This window comes from Apodemus sylvaticus, chromosome 14 (assembly GCF_947179515.1).
Source record: "Apodemus sylvaticus chromosome 14, mApoSyl1.1, whole genome shotgun sequence".
Taxonomy (NCBI): Eukaryota; Metazoa; Chordata; class Mammalia; order Rodentia; family Muridae; genus Apodemus; species Apodemus sylvaticus.
Genome location: NC_067485.1, coordinates 9,393,681 through 9,408,536, shown reverse-complemented (window position 1 = coordinate 9,408,536; position 14,856 = coordinate 9,393,681). Strand labels below are relative to the sequence as shown.

The window sequence follows — 14,856 nt, the reverse complement described above, 5'->3', positions numbered from 1 at the left end:
GAGAAGCTGACCCCTCCTTCTCTCCTCCTCCGCCTAGGCTGAGTCTGTGGGCCTGGCCAGATTGCTGGAATGAGGAGGCCCCTCTGTGGCCTGCAATGGAGCTAGCTTACCCACCTGGGGAAATTCACTTGTGACATCAGCGCTGCCCGATTCTCCCTCCCTGAGCCCACAGTAGTTCTGAGATGTGACATTAAGATAAGGGGGTTGGAGTGGGTGGGTGTCACAGAACCGAAATGAATAAGGAGAATTAGGCATGAGAGCCGGGGCCAGATGCCTTATGTGCGGAGAAGAGAAGGGGGAGCGTGCGACTGAAACGAAGCCCCGGTATTACAAAATGCCAAAGACCATTGTAGTGATCACCACAGGAACACTGCCACAGAACTGCTAAGGTCTGCCGTTCTGAACCTTATACAGGCTGTGGTTCCAACTCGCATGGCTACCACTGAGCCCCCATCTCCAGCCAAAGCTCCTTGTGCCCGGAACCTCTAGATTTTGGCCCTAGCTGGAATGGCTCCTCTAACTCCGATTCTCTAACTCCTGAGTCTTTATGGAAGCACAGTAAGTCACGGGTCTCCGAAGACTTTCCCCAAATCCCACCAGTGACAGCCAGTGGCCTCCAAGTACAGGTCAAAGGGCATTTATTGCCCTTACCTCTTCCCACCCGAGTGTCTCGGGAGTTTGTTTTTTACATGCCGTGTTTCTCGGGCTAAAAGAAGGCAATCTTGTGGAAAGCTGCCAGAAGCTAAGTTTATGTCTTCTAGAACTAACCAGGCTTAGAGATAATTGGGACCATTAGTGGTGAAATTGGCCCAGAAGCTTCCCCAGTTGTACAGAAAAGAAAAGCCAGATGCGAGTGCCCATCCCTGCTTTAGGACTCCTCGCCTGCCAATACCCCGGGCATCTCTGGAGGCTCGGAGCAGCCCCGGCTGAGCCTATGACTTCACGCTCAGTCCTTCACTCCCAAGACACTCCCTAGAGTCCCTTTCCACTCTAATTGGGAGTCTACAAAAGTTGAGAAGGTCCCATTCTCCTTCTCGGCGTACCCTAGTCATGTGCCTAGCGGTGACACTTGCTGGGGTTCTCATGTTTGCGGGAACTTTAAGAGGACATAAACGGTACCTGTTACTTATACAATTTGAGCTCGCTAAGTTTCTCCGGTTGTTGCACAGAGTTCAGGTTATCAACGAGAGGAATGCAGGTCTAGAAACTACAGGTGTTAAAAATGTGGACTTGACATAACATTCTAACCTCAAACCAGCTGAGGTGTGAGTCTCAAAATTTATGTCCCCAGACATACCAGTGTCCTCTTAGCTGGTCCACAACTCTGAGTTCTCCCTCGGTCTGAGAAGAACGCCGAGTCACGGCTCACACCCAGCAGCCCTGAGGTCTTTGCTTGTTCACAACCAAACCCCTCCTATCTTCCTCCCACCGTTTCCCTTCCTCTTCTAATCAGCTTCGTGGTTCTGTTCCAGATATTTCCTCTGGACATCAATCACAGGGACCAGAAGAGGCTGAGCATCACAAGTAAGGAAGTGGAATCCCAGAATCCGTGCCAGAGTGCAGGCAGGTCACTAGGATAGGCAGGCAGGAGGCTGGGTGAGTCACAGGAGGAATAGAAAACCGACTTCCCTTTGAGCGTGCCTTCATTCACGTCTTTGCCATCCAGGAACGGGGAGAGGAAAAATCTGAGAAGGAAATCCTTACAGACTGAATATACTTGCGCCTCAGAATGACTAGAGCCGACATAAAGCCTCGGGTATTCCCTTGCAACCTATCTTGGCCAGAAGAACCACACACTGCCCCATTATCCATGAGGCAGAATGGCCATCCAGGAAAACCATCCACCCATGCTAAGGGTAGCAGAGCCAAGGGCCCTTCTCTATGCTACTGGAATATTTTTCTAGTCTCCGCTACATTTTACATCTCCTACATTATCCAAGCATTCTGTGGGCACAGTCTGACCTATTCAGTACAGGCTAGTGCTCCTCAATAGGCTAGTGCTCCTCAATAAGCTAGTGCTCCTCAATAGGCTAGTGCTCTTCCCTGTGCTTCAGCCCCCAGGGGGCCTGCTTGGGGTTCCAGCAGAGAGAATCAAAAGCCAAGGTAGTTCCTGCCTGGAGGAAAAGTCCCCATGCTTGACCTGTCCTGAATTTACCTCAAAGCCCACTACCCACTACCCAGGTTCCTCTCGATGCCTCGGGCAACATCCACAGTTGGCCAAGCGCATGGCAAGCCCAGATCTCCATCCAGACGTCTGTGCCAACCTTGTTTAGATTCCTCCAGCTCTCAGTTGGCTTGAGAAGAACCAGGGTTGGAAAGAAAAATGTTTTCAGTCTGGATTTGGTCTACAAAGTTGTCAGCACTGGGACTTCATCTGGAGACACTCGAGCCAACAGTGCCTTCCCATGAACGTCCTTTTTCTTCTTTCCTGGTTTTCCCGCCACGTCTCCAGCACTTTGGTCTCTTCCATCTGCACGCACCATGACACAGCACCATGTCTCGAACCACACTGTATATCTGAACCATTTACCTGGCTAAAGTGTAGGCATCAGAGGATCAAAAGCACTCAGGAGGCAGAGGCAGAGGCAGGTGGATCTCTGTGAGTTTAAGGCCAGCCTGGTCTACAGAGCAAATTTCCAGAACAGCCAGGGCTGTACAGTGAAACCCTGTCTCAGAAGAGAGAGAGAGAGAGAGAGAGAGAGAGAGAGAGAGAGAGAGAGAGAGAGAGAGAGAAAGGGAGAGAGAAAGGGAGAGAGACAGAGGCAGAGAAAGAGAAAGATGGTTTGGGGTGCCAGAGAAATGACTCTGTGGTTAGAAGTATTCATTGCTCTTGCCAAGGACCAGAATTTGGTTCCTAATACCCTAGTACCCACAGCTACCTGTGACTCCAGCTCCCAGGAATCTGCACTCAACCATGCACATATGTAAATACCACTACACATACACACATAATTAAAAACAAAGCCTTTTTAAAAAATAACCCCCTTTTGGGGCTAGAGAGATGGCTCAGAGGTTAAGAGCACTGACTGCTCTTCCAGAGGTCCTGAGTTCAATTCCCAGCCACCGCATGGTGGCTCACAACCATCTGTAATGGGATCTGACGCCCTCTTCTGGTGTGTCTGAAGAGAGCAATGGTGAATACATTAAATTAAAAAAAAAAAAAGAAACTATTTTGTTTTAAAAATTATACTCCTAGAAGTGGAAATTCTACATGATTTATATATTGCCAAAAAAAATACTGGTAGTAGGGTTCTATCTAACACCTATGACATCAGAGCCCAGGATGAGGAATTTTACTGAACCCCATGGGTGATTGGAATACACAGCTAGATGAGAAGACTGCATAGACATCAAGATCCTAACAGGGTACAGTGCAGGAGTGCTTACCAGAAGCATGACATCATTTCTCCTTCTATGTAAAGAGGTTAATATCAGTAGCGACCTCCAAGAGTCTTAGGTTAAGTTTTATCTATTATATGTAAGTACACTGTAGCTGTCTTCAGACACCCCAGAAGAGGGGGGTCAGATCTCATTACAGATGATTGTGAGCCATCGTGTGGTTGCTGAGATTTGAACTCAGGACCTTCGGAAGAGCGGTCTGTGCTCTTAACCACTGAGCCATCTCTCCAGCCCCAGTCTTAGGACTAAAGATGGGATTGAAGCATGCCGCAGAACGCCCAGCCCAGGACAAGCATTTAACCACAAGCAGCAACTAGCCCCATAATCCTCTTTATCTTCTTGAGGGCTGTTAAACATCCTTAACCCATTGATCAACATGGAACAAAGAAAAAAATATTCAGCAAGGGAGGACATTTTGTGGGTCCACCATACATCCCCAGTGGCCACTACTGCCAACAGGTCAGCAAGGGCCAGACAAGACCGGAGCTAAAGTACGGCCCACCCTCATCCCTACCCCGAAACTTCCCACTGGATTCTGGACCCTTGTTGAGTGGACTCTAGCTACTTAAAGGTGCCTGGGAAATCGGGCAGAAACTGAGAAAGAACCTAGGAGCCCCAACAGTCAAAAGGCGGCAGAGCAGGGCCTAATCCTTGGCCTCGACATACTGCTCTGAGGACAGAGAAATCCATGTCCTAGAGAAGCCCCTCCTGGGCACCGTCGTTCGTGATGTTTGTGTTAAACATACCTGTGTGATGCCACATCTCCTCTGATTCCAGTTAACATCTGAGTAATCACGACGGCTCCTCACGGCGGCTCCTGTTCCTTCTACGGTCAGAGCCAGACCTGGCTTTCCGTGGTCACTGTTCACTCCAGAGCTTTGTTGATCCGTATAGACTTTGGGGGGGGGGGTCCCATATCAGACATCTTGCATGTCAAATATTTACATTATGATTCATAACAGTAGCAAAATGACAGTTATGAAGTAGCAATGAGATGATCTTATAGGGGGGGCACCACACCATGAGGAAGCTGGATGAGAGGGTGCAGTGTTAGGAAGGTTGGGAACCTCTGCTCTAAGGATGGAGACATGACGGCTGGAGAGATGGCCCAGAGGCTAAGAGCACTGACTGCTCTCCTGAAGGTCCTGAGTTCAAATCCCAGAAACTGCATGGTAGCCCACAACCATCTGTAATGAGACCTGACGCCTTCTTCAGGTGTGTATGAAGACAGTGACATTGTACTTATATATAATAATAAATAAATCTTTGGGCAGGAGCAAGCAGGGACTGAGCGAGCAGAGTTCCTAAAAATTCAATCCCCAGCAACCACACGAAGGCTCACAACCACCTGTACAGCTACAGTATACTCATATTCATTAAATAAATAAAAATACATTAAATAAATCCTTAAAAAAAAAAGTACGGAAACATGAAAGAACGGAGGGTCTGAGGGTCAAATAACTTGACCAAGACCTGACAGACAGCAAACAGCAAAGCCCACGTTTTAACTTAGGCCCCCACAACCTTGGAGCTCATGTCCTCCTAGCACGCCTCTAGTCTAGAAATGAGCCATCAAAACGCAGCTACAAAGGAACTTTCTCAAGAGCACTGAGAGCCAAGCGGCCAGCATGGAAACCACACCCTCGGTGCCTGGTCCAGATACACTTTCTACCCCACTTCCGGTTTAAAAACCGGAACCACCACCACCACCACCACCACCACCCCAAAGACATTATATAATAGACCTGGCATCCAAAGCCTCCAAACACCTCCTCTAGGAAGGTTGTCTGAGGAAACCATCGGACCTCAAGAGTTAACGCAAAGCCAGACTGAGGACGGCACAGGAGGCAGCTGGCACAACCCTAAGGGCTTTTTAGCCTTTAGAGGTTTTCCCAAGAACTCTTTCCTTTCCCAATGCTGCAGCCGACAACTGGTACCCCCTGCTGGCAAGCAGGCCTGCTTGTCTCTCATAGCGAAAGTGAAACCACTTCTCACAAAACCCGGCCTGGCTTCTTTTCACGGATTCCAGAACGAGCGAGCATTCTTTCAACATCTATCTTCTCCCTCGCCTCACCCTTCAGTCCTTTGCTTGATCCAAAGAAAATTTGTTTTGCATAAAAAGGTGAAATACAGATGACACGTTCAAGGCCTGCCTGAGCCACAGAGTGAGTTCTAGGCCAATCTGGATAACTTAGTAAAACTCGGTCTCAAAAAAAAAAAGAAATTAGGGGTAAGCCTGGAGATATTGTAGTTCAGTAGATGGGTGCTTATCCAGTTCGTGTGAGGCCCGTGATTCGGTCCCTGCTGTGAGCGGGTGAAGGGGGACTAAAGAAATGGTCGATCTCTCTGGTCGCCGATAGCAAGCTTTTAATCCAGCCAAGGTCCACTGAGCTCTGCCGTGAGCTGCAGCAGGCGGCTATGGCATAAATTCCCATGCACTAGGTACAGCTAGAAAGCCCAAGAGTTAATGGGCTGGCTGAAAGGATTCCTCATACAATGATATAACTGAGAGCCCATCAAAAATCAGCAGAAGACAATTTTCAGTTTGGGGAAAGTGGAAACAAAAAATAAAGTTTAGAGGGCTGGAGAGATGGCTCAGCGGTTAAGAGCACTACTCTTCCGGAGGTCCTGAGTTCAAATCCCAGCAACCACTTGGTGGCTCACAACCATCTGTAATGGGATCTGACGCCCTCTTCTGGTGTGTCTGAAGACAGCTATGGTGTACTTATAAATTAAATATTTTTAAAAACTACTTTAAAAAATAAAAATAAAGTTGAGATCATATTAAAACTGTGGCGAGGTTTTGGTGTTACTCTTCTGGCTCCGTGGTTACGAGCACTGGCTGCTCTTGCAGAGAACCAGAGTTCCAATTCCCAGTTCAGCATCTTTAACTCCAGCTCCAGAGGATCCAGTGCCCTCTTCTGGCCTCCAAGGGCACTGCATACAGTGATGCACAGACATACATGCATGAAAATTAAATCTTTTTTTTTTTTTTAAATAAAAAGGCCAGAGCCAGGCAGTGGTGGCACATGCCTTTAATCCCAACACTTGAGAGGCAGAGGCAGGCGGATTTCTGAGTTTGAGGCCAGCCTGGTCTACAGAGTGAGTCCCAGGACAGCCAAGGCTATACAGAAAAACTCTGTCTCAAAAAACCAAAAAATAAAAAATTTTAAAAATTAAAAAAAAAAAAGTCAGGTGTGGTAGCACAGGCCTTTAATTCTACCCAGCACTCAGGAGACATAGGTAGGCAAGGTCTCTGAGTTCAAGGCCAGCCTGGTCTACAAGGTGAGTCCAAGACCCCGAGGGCTCTGTTACACAGAGAAATCCTGTCGAGGAAAACAAAAACAAAAACACAGCAACAAAAACTTATGTCTTTTTTTAAAGATTTTAATTACTCATATGTATGCATACATGAGGACGTGAGTGCGGATAATTCTGACCACAGAGGTAGGTCTCAGATCCTCTGGAGCTAGAGTTATAGGTAATCGTGAGCCGCAGGGTGGTGCTGGGAGACTCTGGTGGTCTGCAAGGGCGACGTGTTCGTCACTGCTGAGTCGGCTCTCCAGACCCCAGTCTCGTGTCTTTACAGCAGATGCCCACATGTAGCCCAGGCTACCATCTACCTTGTAGGCCAGGCTACTCTCTAACTGATGATACCCTGCTCCCACCTCCAGAGTGCCTGTCTGTGACATTTCAAACAGGACATTTATCAAGCAGGAAAAGGAAAAAAAAAAAATCTTCATTCAGGCATGGTGGCACATGCTTCTAATCCTGCTAACTCAGGAGGCAGAGGTAGTAGGCTCTCTGTGAATTTTAGGCTAGCCTGGTCTAGATAGAGTTTTCCAGGTCAGCCAGGTCTATGTAGTGAGGTGCTATCTCAAAAATCCCGGAGGGGGACATTTATCATTGTTATCTGCAACTAGGTCATTTTGACCCCTCATAACTAACATGTGTAATTTTAAGATATAATTTTAATACACTTATATATGTATTGCATCCACTTTATATTTAAAAAATAAAATTTGTGAATTTTTTTTGGTTTCTCTGTGTAGCCCTGGCTGTCCTGGAACTCACTCTGTAAACTAGGCTGGCCTTGAACAAAATTAATAATTTTAACTACTTAAAAATCCACAGTTCTAGCCAGGCAGTAGTGGCACATGCCTGTAATCTCAGCACTCTGGGAGGCAGAGGCAGGCGGATTTCTGAGTTCGAGGCCAGCCAGGGCTACACAGAGAAACCCTGTTTCGAAAAAACCAAATCCAAAAAAACCAAAAAATAAAATAAAATAAAATAAAATAAAAGCCCAGTTCTATGGCACTGACTACACCCACCGCTGCCTCCCACTTCCAGAGCACCCTCCTCACACCTCTACACCCTGTTCCCCGGCAGAGCCGGCTAGCTAGTGTCCTGCCATCTGCCTGTTTTATTGTTGTGGATTAAGCAGAAGGTTATATAGGTGCACCCTTCCCAAAAAGCTCTACCTCAGACTCAGCGACATCTTATCTCCAGGGTATCCCATACAAAGTGTTTTGTCTTTTTTACCTGCCTCTGTCCCTCAGATGACCTTATTTTCATGTGATGACCCGTGCCAGGATTTATTTCTTACAGCTCGGCAAAGCTCCATTTTATTACATTTGCTTATTGGTAGTCACTGGGTTGGTATTTCCCTTAGAGTAGAGCAAGATCTAGCTGGTGTTTCCCTAAGGCTGACCTTTAGCTGGCCTCCAGGTTTTTGATACCATATAATGGTCGCCTATAAGCAAAGTTTGTTTTCCTTTGAGTTTTCTCCTTGGGTTGAGTTGTTCCAAACGACACCACAGAAACAAAGGATCTGAACGCTTCAGTATTTCTCTATTTTTTTTTCCACTTCACTAAGTATTAAACGAATCTGCGCTGTATCTCACTGCCCTTGCCTGATGCTTCTTGCTGCTTGGGGAAGCTAGCATTAGTGATTTCAGCTGTGAGAGGACACGCATTGGACCAAGACTGGAGAGAATGTCTGGGGAGGGAAGAGATCTCCCCTAAACCTGCCCCAAGCTCTCAACTACAATCTGGTTTTCCCCCAGTTCTCTCTCTCTCTTCTCTCAGTCTCTCTCTCTCACACACATACACACATATACTCACACACACTTATACACAACCCACACCACACACACATACACTCACACCACCTCCACACACACACATATGCACACACACCACACATAATACACACTCACCACCCACACTCACACATCACACACACATCCACACTCACACCACACACACACACACCTATGCACCAGAGATCCCCAATGCCGATTCTTACGCTCTGATGTTTACTGGCAGGACTTGCTGACCTCGGAGCTGAAGCTCATTGGAATGACACTGTTAAGTATGCGCTCCCAGAAGGAGAAGCAGGGAGTTAGCAATAATCACACAGCTACAAAGCCTGGGCACAATAAACACAAGGGAATGGTGGGACACTCCCGAAGTTCAAGCGCCTGGACAAAGGCCAAGCTCACAAACAGGCCGTCTATAAGGCGGCACCAAGCCAGAGAGGCTAACATTTTACCTTCTGCAACCGAAGGAAGGTTCTTTTTGGCCAAAACCCTTACAGCTATGGAAGAGCCTGACTGTTACACTTCGATCCAACTAGTTCCGAATGCTTTCCTCATAAACTATCATTAAAGGCAGTTATACCGAAAGAATAGACATCTTGACAGAGCCGAACAGCAGCTGTTTAACTTCAGATCATGCCATTCCCCTACTCAAAAGCCTCGGGTTGCTAGACAGCAGCACCCTGTAATCTCAGCATTCGGGGCTGAGGAAGACCTATCATGAGTTCAAAGCCACCCAGGCTGCACAGGCAGCGCCCAGCCAGCCAGCCAAAGTGAGACCTTGTCCCAAAAATAACCCAAAAACGAAAACAAGAAGCCCTCAAACTACTTATTTATTCAGAGGTGTTAAGAGTCTACTTCTCTGTGGCTGTGGCAATCACCATGGCCCAAAAGCAACTTGGGGAAGAAAGGGCTTACGTGGCCTACTAGTTACAGTCTGTCACCAAAAGACACCGCAGCACAACTGCAGGCAGGCACTAAACTGTCTCCTGGCTAGCTTCGGGCTCGCCTGTCCAGGGCACCGCCCACGGTGGGCAGGGCCGTTCCCATCACAACATCCCACCCAGATTTGCACACTGGCTAATCTCACGGAGGCACTTCTCCCGGTGCAGGCTCCCTCTCCCCGGGTGTGTCAAGTTGCCACAACCAAATTAATCATCACAGAGGCAAGATCTTACAATGGACCTACTTCCCAAACCATCATCTGGGGCTCTGGCCTCACCGGCTCCTCCTGGGCTGCTCTTCCCTCAGCTACCCTAGTAAATCGCCAAAGTAAAATCTGTGGAAAGTTAGTTAGAAACTGAACTCAGAAGCCAAGAACACCCATGGTGCACTAGACTCCAACCTGAGGGACAACTGACCCACATTTTCCTCGGAAACAAGTGAAGAGAGTCAAAATTTCTTCGCGGGAAACCTCAAACTACCAGTTACTGTGGAATGGTCTCAACCTGTGATGACTGTCATTTTTTAGACCTTGTGTGTGTGTGTGTGTGTACTTGCCTGAGCACGTGTGTGCCATGCGCACGCCTGTGTCCGTCAGAGGTCAGGAGAGGGCGCTGGAACTGCTAGGACCGGGGTTATTGACAGATGTGAGCTGCCCCGTGAATGCTGGAAATCCCCACAACAGCGACAAGTACTCTTCAGAAGCCTACATGACTCTCCAGCCCCTGCTACCACTGCTCACTAAGTCTCAGGTGACTGCTGTTTCCAAAACTAAATAAATGAGCCTGCATCCTTCCTACAGCTGGTTTGCTATTATTAGTCTTGGCAAAAACAATAAAATTTAAATGGCTGTTGTTTTTTTTTTTTAAAGGTCTTGGTGGCCTCAGATTCAAAAGGGCCAGTGACATAAGAAACCCAATCTATCCTGCTTTGCATTTCAGCAGAGCAGTGGGAATGTCCTCTGTGGCTTTGTCTACCTAATCCAAATAGTGAAACTAGTTCAAACACCTGTCACATCTCCCTGCAGCAGTCCTGTCTAGGCCCAACACAAATGCTGGGACTCTCATAACTGTTTTAAGTTCTCACCATCCAAACAAAACTATGGGTGTCTTAAGAGAAAAAGGCTGATCCATATTCATCTTAGCAGTAAATCTTTTTTTGAATGTATCATAATGAATCTAAGGGTCTCTCTCAAAGACTTGGCAAATAATTACCAAGAATGACTTGAAAATCCTATCAAATCATAAGAGATCTAAACAATTACATAGTCTAGGAAATAGAGTTGACTTACCAGGTTAAACAGCAAACTGAGGCTTTCCCAATCTACAAATTCGCCCCTCTGACCCAGGGCAAACATCACCCAACAGTCCCAATTTGTTACTCTCCATCCTCTTAAGAAAGCTTCATGATACAAATATTTGGTAAATCATTTACATTTCAAGCAAAGGCAAATGCTGCTACTGACATCTCTTAACACACTGGAATACTGTGCCCTTTTAAGTAGGACAAACAGTATTTACTGCTGTGATCTCAGAACTATGTAACACCTTCAGCTAGCACTCAGAAGGCAGAGACAGGTGAGTCTCTGAGTTTGAGGGCAGCTAGGACTGTGTGTGAGAGCCAGCCCTCCCCCCAAAAAATATTTTTAAAGCTGCGAGATTCCTTCCCATCAAGGAACTTTTTGGGGGGGAGGGGGGTGTCGGTTTTTCATTGTTAAGAGGGAAGGAAAAGAAAGGTGGTGGTGCACGCCTGTAATCCCAGCACTCTGGGAGGCAGAGGCAGGCGGATTTCTGAATTCGAGGCCAGCCTGGTCTACAGAGTGAGTTCCAGCCAAGGCTACACAGAGAAACCCTGTCTCAAAACCAAATCAAAAAAAAAAAAAAAAAAACAAACGAAAAAAGTACCTGATGCTCATTTGCAACAGGACCCTGAGAAGAAAACAGTCCCACTTAGCCTGGTAGTCTTGGCTGGTCCTTCAAAAAGCCCAGAGCACATATTTGTAATCCTATGCAGGAGGATGCCCAAGAATTCAGGGGAGCCTGGTCTGCATGGCACGTTTCAAGCCAGCGAGGGCCGGGGAAAGGGACAGGGACAGACACACAGCAAGAAAAGGAAGGGACAGGGACAGACACACAGCAAGAAAAGGAAAGGGACAGGGACAGACACACAGCAAGAAAAGGAAGGGACAGGGACAGACACACAGCAAGAAAAGGAAGGGACAGGGACAGACACACAGCAAGAAAAGGAAAGGGACAGGGACAGACACACAGCAAGAAAAGGAAGTGGGGGTGGGGAGCAAACCAGGCAAAGTAAGGCTGAGAGGTTTTCCCAATCACACTGACACTGGAATTGGAAGAAACTTTCAAGTGTGGATATTAGACAGGTTACACCCATGCACTAGCTAAATGGAAGCAATACTCAAACCCACCACTCTCCAAAGTCCTTTCAGTTAGCAGACACGCAGAAAACAACCTAAAAAGCAAGCAATCCAAACCGAGTGTAACAAGGTCCACAGTTCAACACTCCTGTCACTTGTGGTCTTGAGGCAAGGAATCCTAAATTCCAAATTCCCAGCCAACCTCCGTCCATCATCTTTCCTAAAAAACAAGAATCCGCATTAGGATAGAACCATGATCACACTCAGTCATGCTTGATAGCACTTACAAATCTAAATTACGTTTAACCTTTAATTCTGAAGTCTGGAGACGACTCAGCTTTGGAAGAGGACCCCACATCTGGAAACTCAGTCACCTATAATCCAGCTCCGAGATTTAATACCCTCTTCTGGACTCTGCAGGAACTTGAACTCAGTTTCCCTTTTCTCAAAAATACAGTTTAAAAAAAAATTTATTACCATCTTTAAAGATGTCCCAGGTCTGTCAAAAATTGGCTCAGCTGGTAAAGACACTTGTGGATCCCCAAACCCAGAAGGCAGTTCAGACTTGCAAAGCATCCTCTGGCCTCCACCGATGCTCTGTGAAAGGTTCATGCTCACACAAAAGTCAATGTAAGGATCTCCCACACTCTTAACTAAAGCTTTTAGAACTTACATTCAAGCTTTGAAATACAAAGAGCTGTGCACTGGGGCAATTTCATGTTGAAAAACCAGAAAATATCCAAGCATGAAAAGCTATTCTCAAAGGAGTGGTGGATTCTTATCACCACCTCCGGTCAGCTAAGCTTCAAGTACTCTATTCAGATTCTCACTGGTCAATCAAGACATCAAACAGTTGTCCACCCATTTAAAAAGCTCCAAAGGTTGCTAGGGGAAACACAGGAAGTGCTTACAAAAATATTACCGTTTTTTCCTTTCCTACAATTCAATGATATTCATCACTAAGGGTGAACACTGAGCTGTTAATATACCACGAACTGTAGGACCTAATGGAATTTTAGGTCATCCACCTTTTTACAAAATCACTATTACTGAAAAACCACCTGACGTGTGAGATCTCCCACAGTACCTACCAGCTCAGTCTTTTCATCCTAAATACCCGCAAGTCAGAGGTAACATGTACGGGCCTTTTCCTGTATCCTAGAGGGACCCCAGGAAGCCCGCATTAGACCGTGTGATTTCAAGCAGAATTTAAGGGAGCAAGAACAATGAGCAAAGACCCTCACCCAGGCCCCCCTGCCGTAAGCAAGCACACTCCTGCACTGTTGCCTACTGAGCCAACTGGCCAACTACTCATCCTCTTACCTCTTTAAGACCTTAGTAACTACAGTATTTTGGCAAGAATCAGATCTTAGAAATTATACAATGAAAACTTAAAATGTGGCAGTTCCAACATTAAAATATTTTAAAAGAAAAAATCTTTCCCCAAAAGCTTGATGCCATAAGGCTTTAGGCTTCCAAAATCCCAGTCAAATCCTTACCATGCCATTAAGTCCAGTAAGTTAACTGGTACTCTGATCCCGCCCACCAGGTTATACATACTCTCACTCAATCATGTAAGAATTGAATTCTTTATTTGTGATATCCATAAACGTTGCTATTCTATGTTTCTATCCAGGAAGGCAATTTTCTCCTATTATCAGTTTTTGTTTTTTTTATAAACAACAACTTGAATTCTATTGCATGAAGGGCTACAAATACACGTTAACCAAGCAGAATACAGATATTTTGTTTTACAACTTGCACCTAAACCCCAGTACACACAGCTGCTTCAGTAGCTATCAGAGCAGTTTGGGGCTACTGCCCAAGCTATGCATAGCAGTTTACATATTCGAATCTCACGTAGAAAAAGTGACTGGTGCGGGCTGTTTGCTACACTCCTGGGAAGCCCGTCTCAGCCACAAGTAAATGTGGACCTCTCAAGTCTGCAGACTTCTGACGGCAAACTGCTAAATCTGATGAAATTGTCCTGAACAAGTTGGTATGTCTAAACCACTGTCTTGCAGCTCTGCGGCCACTCTACCAGCAGATGGCGCTACATCCGTTGGACTTAGGACAAAGTTCAGACTTAGGGAAGAAACGTTTTTTTTTTTAAACCTGCTCTGAAAATACATTTAAAAAAACTCATTTAGTGTTAGGGTAAAATAGAACCCTTATTTGTAACCATTCATTACAGACAAACCAATAAGGATGAAACTAGGTCATCTAAAAAAGTTTTAAACAGTTTATATGAATGAGAACACATGCTTTAAACACAAACTATTTCTTTTAAAACTACACAGTACATATTTTGAAGTAAATTCTCATAGAAATAAGAACCAACCATGTCAAGATAAGCAAATCGCTTATTACAAAGAGATGGATGCACAAGAACTAAAGAGCCACATCCACCACTTCAAAAAAAATTTTTTTGTCTGTAAAAGGTAAATTCAACACATCACTAACTGGGCAAACAGGAAGGGGAAAAAAAAAAAAAAAAGAACCCACAAGACCTCCTTTAAGCTTCTCCAAGTACACATCAAACCTAACAAAAATATCCTTTAAAACGGTAAGGAGTGGATCCTAGGAAAAAAATGTTAGACATGTACGGTCAAACACAATGATTTATTAAAAATAAAACGTAAAAATGATTTTTGTACATATGCTTCCAAATTTCAGGCATGGGATCCAAGTAGGTTTCATAGAAAACGCTGTAGCCAGGTATCAAGTCCTTACAACAAAGTAAACTACCCTCCCGCCCAACCCCCACCCAGGTTTTGCTACAGAATCAGCAAGTTCACTCCCGCCCGCCCGCCCCAAAAAAACACAAATTAAAACAAGACATTTTTGCTAGTATAAAAACGACCAAGGTCCAAGTAATAATAAAAAAATAGAGTCCATCAATGACTGTAACACAAAAATGTGTGTGTGGGGCCGAGTCCACCTTCGGGGGAGGGGGGACGGGCAGGCAAGCGGGGGGGTCGTGCCCCCCAGGGTGAGCGGCTCCCCGAGGGCACCTGGGGCGGGCGCGGAGGGCGAGCA

General features: G+C 46.0%; 1 protein-coding gene across 1 annotated transcript in view; it reads right to left on the bottom strand.

Annotated features, from left to right (window-relative positions):
- Klhl3 (kelch like family member 3) overlaps window positions 1-4,323 on the bottom strand; it is a 130,371-nt gene extending 126,048 nt beyond the window's left edge. Inside the window, exon 1 of the mRNA XM_052157324.1 lies at window positions 4,146-4,323. Coding sequence (XP_052013284.1) covers window positions 4,146-4,183 — 38 coding nt within the window. The 5' untranslated portion in view covers window positions 4,184-4,323. The remainder of the gene's footprint in view (window positions 1-4,145) is intronic.
- Between the last annotated feature and the right edge of the window lie 10,533 nt (window positions 4,324-14,856).